The sequence below is a fragment of the Myotis brandtii genome, unplaced genomic scaffold (genome assembly GCF_000412655.1).
Source record: "Myotis brandtii unplaced genomic scaffold, ASM41265v1 scaffold74, whole genome shotgun sequence".
Classification (NCBI taxonomy): Eukaryota; Metazoa; Chordata; class Mammalia; order Chiroptera; family Vespertilionidae; genus Myotis; species Myotis brandtii.
This window is the reverse complement of record NW_005370944.1, coordinates 1,918,193-1,927,159: the sequence shown is the minus strand read 5'-3', so window position 1 is coordinate 1,927,159 and position 8,967 is coordinate 1,918,193. Positions and strand designations below refer to the sequence as shown.

At 43.9% G+C, this 8,967-nt stretch overlaps 1 protein-coding gene across 2 annotated transcripts in view; it reads left to right on the top strand.

The window, feature by feature from the left end:
* The first annotated feature begins 768 nt into the window (after positions 1 to 768).
* TBC1D21 (TBC1 domain family, member 21) overlaps positions 769 to 8,967 on the top strand; it is a 16,731-nt gene continuing 8,532 nt past the window's right edge. Inside the window, exon 1 of one of the 2 annotated variants that reach the window (XM_005882801.2) lies at positions 769 to 904. In XM_005882801.2, the coding sequence (XP_005882863.1) occupies positions 845 to 904 (60 nt within the window). In that variant the 5' untranslated portion in view covers positions 769 to 844. The remainder of the gene's footprint in view (positions 905 to 8,967) is intronic. The other variant, XM_014530400.1, reaches the window with a different exon arrangement.

Sequence of the window (8,967 nt, the reverse complement as noted above, 5' to 3'; positions counted from 1 at the left end):
TGAGCACCAGCCCAGTGCCAGGCGGCCGGAAAAGTACAAAAGAATCAGACATTGACCCTGGTCGGAAGGAACTCAGGGCTCCGTATAGAAATCTCTGTAATACACACAGAGAAGGTGAGATCTGAGAGCTTCGTTTATTTTTCCATTCAGTTAAGTCATTCATTCAGTCACTCAGGCACTTTCTTAAGTGCTCTGGATATAAAGGTAAATTAAACTGGTGTCTACCCTCTGGAGCTACCATTTAAATACTGAATTGTAGTTACCCAGAAGCTTTTCAAAGTATAGTTCCCAGGCCCCAGCCCAGATGCCCTGATTCTGAATGTCTGGAAGTTGCACTGAAGAAATCTGAAGCTCCAATTCTAGGTGTTCTCCAGGTTTGAGTCCTGGTCTTGTGGGATAACAAATGAAGGGACTCTAGAGATGGGAGAGCCAGAGATAGAGAGAAAGGCTTCCTGGCCCACCTCTGCCAGGAAGCCCTCCCTGACCACCCCAGCACACCCCAGGACATGGTCTGCATGTCTTAATCCCAACCTCCTGTAGGTACTGCGGTTTTCCTAGATGACTGGTAGGTTTAGTCCCCATGGCTCCTGGATGTGTCTTACCTTTGAAGCTGAGAACTCCCATGTTCCAAGGTCATTATGATGAGGGTTCTAGGGGCCTTGTGACACACAGCTGGCTGGCTCTGTTCAAGTGTGGGAGGTCAGGAGAGGCCCAGTTCCCCCTGGGAATGCAACTCATCCCCCAAAATGAAGACCACTTTCCCTACTAATTAAGCATCATTTAAAGCTCTAAGTAAGCTCTGGATAGAGTGTAGAGGGTGCTTTGAAGACAACCAGCAGGAGCCATGACCACCCTCTCTCCCGAAAACAGCCTCTCTGCCAGGCTGTCGGCCTCCTTCATCCTGGTGCGTGTTCTTCATCAGCTCCAAGTCCCTCCCTCCCCAACCTCTGGTTTGTATTAAGCCATACCCCCCCCCCCCCCCCCCACGGGGTGGGAAAGACTGGAACTGTGAGCTGACCTAGAAAGGTAGGTTGTACCTTGGTCTCATCATCGGCACCAACAACAGGACTGAGAAACACAGGTCCCCTTTCACCCTTCTCTCCAAACCAGTGTTACCTTTTCCTCATTTGTGACATTCCAACTGATGAGCTTTACGTTTGCAAGTTCAGTCTTAAAGATGCTGATTAATTTTCCTTGGTGCTATTGCCAACAATTTTGGTATGCTGCCACCAGGTGGCAGTAATGCTTTTATTAGTGGTGCTTCCGAGCCTAGTTAGTAAGATAGATTTATTCATTAGAAGTCCGCCTCAGTCATAAAAATTGTCCACACGGTATATTTTTCAAAATTATAGTAACTGATTATAATTTCAAGTCTCGTTAATCATAATGATTAAGAGAGTGATAAAAGAGTAGCAATCCAAAATGGATTCTCCCTGAATTTTAAATGTTATTGCTTCATTGCAGATTATTACCGGGCCTTGATTTGAATTTTCTTCATATCTTTCTTCATTTCTCTGAACTTCAAGAAGATAATAATAAAACAACAAGCTTTCACATATCATCTATAATGTACAATGACTATTCTAAATGCTTTATAGCCACTTATTCTCATCATAACTCTATAAGATGGATGATGCTATTCATCTTATAAATGAAAACGTTGAGGCACAGAGAGTAAATAAACTTGCCTACACAGCTACTAAGTGACAGAGCTGGTATTTAGGTGTAGACAGTGGGCTATAGAGTCCATTTTCTTTTTTCCCCATTGATTTTTAGAGAAAGCAGGAGGGAGGGAGGGGAGAGAGAGAGAAACATCAATGTGAAGCAAACATCAATTTGTTACCTCCCACATGTGCCCTGACTGAGGCTGGGATCGAACCTGCAACCCAGGTACGTGCCCTTGACTGGGAATTGAACCCAAGACCCTTCAGTGTGCAGGCCTACACTCCAACCACTGAGAAACACAGGCGAGGGCAGGAAGTTCATCTTCTAATTCAGTGATTCTCAAGAGTGGTGCTCAAACCTGCAGCATCAGCATCAATTAAGAAATGCAGATTCTTGTGTTTTAACAAACCTTCTGGGTGATTCTGATGTGTAGCTAACTTTGAGAACCACTGTTTTAAACCATTCTGTTCATCAGCATGCTATATTGATGATATACCCTCCACACCTGGGTTATTGCTTATCACCTGGGTAACTTTCAAGTGCACTTACTGCCCCCTCCCAATTTTAATATGCGTGCCTCCTTGGGCCCCCCACCTCTCTCCTGGGTGAGAGCCATTGACGTGGTAAGCCATAGTTACTGTTGGGAGTGTGTCTTGTCCTTCAAGTGAACTGGAGTGTAAAAGAGGTTAAGAACCTTAAGCAGAGTCAATGACCCTTCCCAGGCTTTCTTGAGGGCTCTGTTTCTGAGTATTCAGAGCAACGTGGCATCAAAGACATTCATAGAAAGTTTTTCTGACCCTCCAGTGGATTTCCTATTTTATTAAAAGTATTAGTGGAAATTCTTAACCCAGTGATGCAGAAGGGAAGGGAGGGTGGGGAGATGTACACCTGCAGCCAAGGTCTGTGGCAGCAGGAAGCCCCTTTCTCCAGGGGAAGCATGGCCAAGGCTTCCCCAGGTTTGCTGGAGGGGAGTTTTAGCCTGCTTGTGCATATCATGAAGTAGGAGACTTCCACAACTGCTCTACCTAGCAGTGTTCTTCTCGGGGGACTAGAAAAGCAGCTACTGCATTGCTGAAGCATATCCAGCTTGTGTACAACATAGTTCCCCCTCCCTGGCCACCAGGCTATTCTACCCAGATGGGTTGTGCAGGGCCTTAAGGAATAGGGAATATGGGTGAATGAAGATGGATTTGAGAAGCCATGGAGCTGGCAGTCCCCATCATTTTGAAGGACCTCAGATACAGGCTCTATGATTTCTGGAACAGACAGGTGTTGTGGATGTAGTAGGAGAAGGGATGGAGGGGGCTTTCATGAGGAAATTTTCACCTCCAGCCCTCTGCATGTCAACAAACTTCTGGTGTTTGTCCTTGGCTTGCTAGCAATTGTCTCAGACTTCTTGTGGGTGGCCTATCGTTAGCCTAAGGTTTGGGGTAAATGGCATAGAGAAAAGGAGTTTCCTGGAAGGAGAAAACAGTGACTTTTTATAAACAAATTCAGTGCTGACAAGGTAGGCACATGGCCCATTGTTATAGGTAGATGGTTAGTAATGCAAATTCTTAAAGAAGGCAGCAGATGACTTACTGTGATGTTTCTAATTATTTCTCCTTATTGTGTCGATGTCATGTCTTTTATTGCGGTGTGCTGTGTATATTACTTTGATTACTTTGCCACTCTTTTATTGTGTTTGTCTCTTTCTTCATATATTTATTTATCTTTCTAAGGCATTTGATTTTAACATATACCTTTTGCTAACAGCTTGTGTAGATGTATATTTTTTTAATTCAAACTGAAAATTCTTGCCTCTTGTCTGTCCTTCCTGGTGGCATGGCATTGGGGTTCAGCACCCTGACTCTTGCACTAAACAGGTCTGGCTGGGTTCAAGTCTCAGCTCTGAAACTGGCTGTGTGACTTCAAATATGCTAATTAGCCCTCCTATAGTTTCCTGGCCTGTAAAACAGTGTAATAACTACACCTACCTTATAGATGGGTGATAAGGTTAAACAAGTTAATATATTTAAACTAGAGGCCTGGTGCATGAAATTCGCACATGGGGAGGGTCCCTAGGCCTGGCCGGCGATCAGGGCCGATTGGGGCCTTCCAGCTGTTGTCCGGGGCCTCCCTTTCCCGGCTGCCGGCTGCCAGCTGAGGCCTTCCTTTGTTCTGCGCCAACCCCTGGTGGTCAGCACACATCATAGCGAGCGATCGAACTCCCAAGGAGATGCTTTGCATATTAGCCTTTTATATATATAGACTAGAGGCCCAGTGCACAAAAATTTGTGCACTCGGGGGTAGGGGGTCCCTCAGCCCGGCCTGTGCCCTCTCGCAGTCTGGGACCCCTCGGGGGTGACCACTTGCTGGCTTAGGCCTGCTCCCTGGGGGATTGGGCCTAAGCCGGAAATCAGACATCCCTCTGGCAGCCCGGCAGCCCTCGGGGAGCAGACCTAAGCTGCAGTTGGACATCCTTAGCGCTGCTGAGGAGGCAGGAGAGGCTCCCCCCACCACCGCTGTACTGGCAGCCATCAGCCTGGCTTGTGGCTGAGCAGAGCTCCCCGCTGTGAGAGCGCACTGACCACCAGAGAGCAGCTCCTGCATTGAGCGTCTGCCCCCCGGTGGTCAGTGTGTGTCATAGGGACCAGTCATTCCCAGCCTATCTCCTGTTAGGGCCAGTTTTCATATTACCCTTTTACTATATAGGATAGAGGCCTGGTGCACGGGTGGGGGCCAGCTGGTTTGCCCTGAAGGGTGATCCGGATCAGGGTGGGGGTCCCGCTTGGGGGCCTGGCCAGCCTGGGGGAGGGGCTGAGGGCCATTTTCAGGCTGGTGGGAGACTGAAGCTCCCAGCCTCTTTTTTTTTTTTCTGGGATTTTTTTACCTTCTATAGCTGTCACTGGAGCTGAGAGCCGGCTCCAGCTCTGAGGCTGTGGCTGGCTGAAAGCAGATATCTGGGCTTTGTTTAGCTTCTATAATTGCAACATTGTTGCATCTGGAGCTCAGAGCTGGGCTGCAGCAGGTGGGGAACCTTGGCTTCCTCCGTCACTGGAGCAAGCAAGCCTCATGTTCGCTTCAGCTGCGTGGCTGCCGGCCGCCATCTTGGTTGGCAGTTAATTTGCATATCCTGCTGATTAGCCAAGGGGAAAGGGAGCGAAGTTATGATTAATTACCATGTTTCTCTATTATTAGATAGGATAGGCACTATGTTAAGCACCAACTCTCTGACATCCCCCGAGGGGTCCAACATTGCGAGAGGGCGCAGTCCAAGCCGAGGTACCCCACTGGTGCACGATTAGGGCTGGGGAGGGATGGGGGAGGTTGGCCAGCCAGGGAGGGACTGCGGGAGGACTCCAGGGCGTGTCTGGCCCATCTCACTCAGTCCCAATCGGCCGGCCCCCAGCAACAACCTAACCTAACAGTCAGAGCATCTGCTCCCTGGTGGTCAGTGCACGTCATAGCAAACAGTTGAGTGGCCTTAGCATATCATTAGCATATTATGCTTTGATTGGTTGAACGACTGACTGGTCGACCGGACACTTAGCATATTAGGCTTTTATTATATAGGATTGCTTAGAAAAGTGTCTGGCCCATCACTGATGCTTTTAAGTGTTTACAACTAATAAGAGAATGTAATGAATTTGTATTCAAAATTAATTTTTTGAATTTCTATTCTTTTTATGCCTTATGATTTCATTACTTCCCTGTTGTTTTTGTATTATTAAAATGAGTTGGAAGAAAACTGTATGGTTCCTATCAATCTCTAATATTTAAAGTAAAAAATGAAACAATTTTCTCTGTCTCCATCTTCAAATCAAATAAAGAAACTGAATTTGCAGTTTAAAATCTTCCCACAAAGAAAACTCCAGGCCTCGATGGCTTTCACTGCTGAGTTGTACCAAACACTGAGGAACGAAATAGTAGCAAGTCTACAAAAACTCTTCAAAAACTTGAAAAGCACAAATGCATTCCTACTCATTCTATAAAGTCAACATTACCCTAACGCTAAAATTAAAGAAACTGCAAGAAAATTATAGGCCAATATCTCTCATGAACATGGATGGAAAAATCCTAAATAAGATTTTAGCAAATAGAATCCAATGATATGTAGGAAGGATAATATATGATCACCAAACGGATTTATCCCATTTCCATAGAGGCAGAACATCATGTAAAAAAAAAAAATCGAACATTCAGTCCTGAAAAAACTCTCAACAAACTAGGAAGATAAGGGCACTTTCTCAATCTGATAAAGGGCAGCTACAATTATCATATGGCATCATGAAAGCCTGAATGCTTTTCTGCTAAGATTGGGAACAAAAGAAAGATGTCTGCTCTCACTACTTTTATTCAACATTATACCTGAATTTCTAGCCAGTGCATAAGACAGGAAAAAGAAATAAGGCATCCAGCCTGGGAAGGAAGAAGTTATTAAACTGCCCTTGTCCAAAGAAAAATGATCGTCTATGTCAGGGTTGGCAAACTTGGTCTGTAAAGGTCAAGTAGTAAGTATTTTAGTTTTTGTGTGTTGTTTCTGTTGCAACTACTTAACTCTGCCATCATAGCACAAAAACAGCCATAGACAATGCATGAATGAATGGGCATGGCTGTGTGCCTATAAAACTTTATATAAAAAAATACAAGTTGGAGGCAGATTTGGCCCATGGGTCATAGTTTCAAATCCTTGGCCTGTATAATAAGTCCCACATAATCCATAAAACAAAAACAAAAGACCATACTAGAACTAATAAGTGAGCTTAGCAAGTTTCCGAATATAAGATCAATATATAAAAATCTATTGTATATACTAACAATGAACAATTGGAAGTTGAAATTTTAAAAATAACACCTTTTACAATAACATCCAAAAAAAGAAATATTTAGGGATAAATCTAACAAAATACATGAATAACCTATATACTGAAGTCTACATAACATTACTGAGAGAAGAAATTTAAAGAGACCTAAATAAATGGAAAAATATATTGTGTTTGTGGGTCAGAAGATTCAATAGTGTTATCAATTCTCCCTAAATTGATCTATAAATTTAATACAATCCCCATCAAAATCACAGCTGTCTTTATTATAGAAATTAACCAACTGGCTGAAATTCATTTGGAAATGAATTCCTAAAGTTCATGCATTTCCTTTTTTTTAATATATATTTTTTATTGATTTCAGAGAGGAAGGAAGAGGGAGAGAGAGATAGAACCATCAATGTTGAGAGAGAATCATTGATCTGCTGCCTCCTGCACGCCCCCAACTGGGGATGAAGCCCACAACCCGGGCATGTGCAGGAATTGAACCTGGGACCGTTCAGTGTGCAGGCCGACACTCTATCCACTGAGCCAAACCGGCTAGGGCATGCATTTCCTGTTATAATTAGGAATCTGGGACACAGCCCAGCTTTGGCTCTCTCCTCCTACGTCTAGTACTGCCACAGTACATGCTGAGTTGCAGTCTCTAAGTACAGGTATGAAACATGACAGCTGTCGGAGGGCAGAAGCCTGGCTCTGATTGGCTCAGATGAGTGTCCATGCAGCAGGTGCAAGGCAATGGGGAAGATCCGGCTTCCCAGGGTTAGGCCAACACTAAGATTTTTTTGTACCTTCTTGGGCCCATCTGTCCTATTTTGGTTCAGAAGATAGAGAACGCATAGAGAAGATAGAATGACTCAGTCCCAGGGGAACTGATCACCCAAGGGAAAGTGGGAAATACAGCAAATAAACCATCACTGCGGTGGTCACTGCCATGGCTCCAAAAGGCAAAGGGCACCAGAGCTGGATGCTGCTGGCACACGGGCTCAGAACAGCTTCTTGGGCTAGTGTGCACTGCAGAATGCGAAACAGAGGCAGGAGGAAGGGAAGACTCAAGATGCAGGACCAGGGTGGCCACACGGGGCAGCTTTTGTGACTGAAGCATTTAGAGAGAGCCATTCCAGGGAAGGCTGTCTTGCTTGGTGACTCTTTTTTACTATTCTGAAGCGTCATATAGTTTACCACCATTCCATCAGTGTTTCTTTGCAGTGACTGCATTGGCCATTCATTGGAATGTAAGGGAAATTGACTCCGTGTTGCAAAATGAAAGGTGAAACATGTTTTTCTTAAAATGCAAAAGGTTTTAGAAAATACATTATTAAAATGTATTGTTCAACCCATCCCTACCAAACATGGACTTAATGAAAATTATTTCAAACTTGGGCCTATGGGTTCTTGTTTTCCATTTCCAGTGCTGTTTTACCATCTAATACCTTCCTACTCATATGGTCAATGGACCAGCAGAGTCAGCAATCCCCTGGGAGCTTTTTAGAAATGCATCATCTTGCCCTACCCGGTTTGGCTCAGTGGATAGAGCATCGGCCTGTGGACTGAAGGGTCCTGGTTTGGATTCAGGTCAAGGGCAGATGCCTGGGTTGTGGGCTCAATCCCCAGTAGGCGGTGTGCAGGGGGCATTAGTCAATGATTTTCTCCCATCATTGATGTTTCTATCTCTCCCTCTCTCCCCCTTCCTCTCTGAAATCAATAAAAATATATATTTTTTAAAAGAAATGCATCATTTTGGTTCCACCCTAGACCGGCTGAGTCATAATCTGCATTTTAAAGATTCTCAGGTGACTTGTTTGCAAATTTAAATTTGAGTCATATGCATGCATATTCAGGTGCATATTAATGGGAGGTCATTTTCATAAGAACTTTAACTTCTTGTTATTGTTTTATGAGCATTTTTAATTACTTTGTATGCAGTGTACTCATTTCTCCCCCAAACACACACACACATACACACACACACACCTTAATTAGTGCTTATTTTATATTTTTATTATGAAAGCAACATATATCATTATAGAAAAGTTTGAAAATACAATAAAAAGGAAAAAGTACTTATAATCGTATCATTCCAAAATAATCACTGTCACCTTGGCCAGTGTTGCTCAGTTGGTTGAACATCATCCCATGCACCAAGAGGTCACCAGTTTCCTGGCCAGGGCACAGACCCGGGTTTCAGGTTCAATTCTGGTCAGGGCACTTATGGGAGGCAACCCATCGATGTTTCTCTCTCACATAAATATTTCTCTCTCTCTCTTTCTCCTATATCTCTCTTTCTCTCCCCTCTCCCTCCACCCCCTTTCTCTCTCTAAAATTAATAAAACATTTTTAAATAATAATAATCACTGTTAGTTTTAGATAGCTTTTTTGGTATTTTTTAGTCTTCTTTCTAACAATTTCTAACAATTTTATAGTTAACTCACTATGTATTTGAGTCTATAAGATGTAGTTTTATAATATACTAGAGGCCCGGTGCACAAAAATTTGT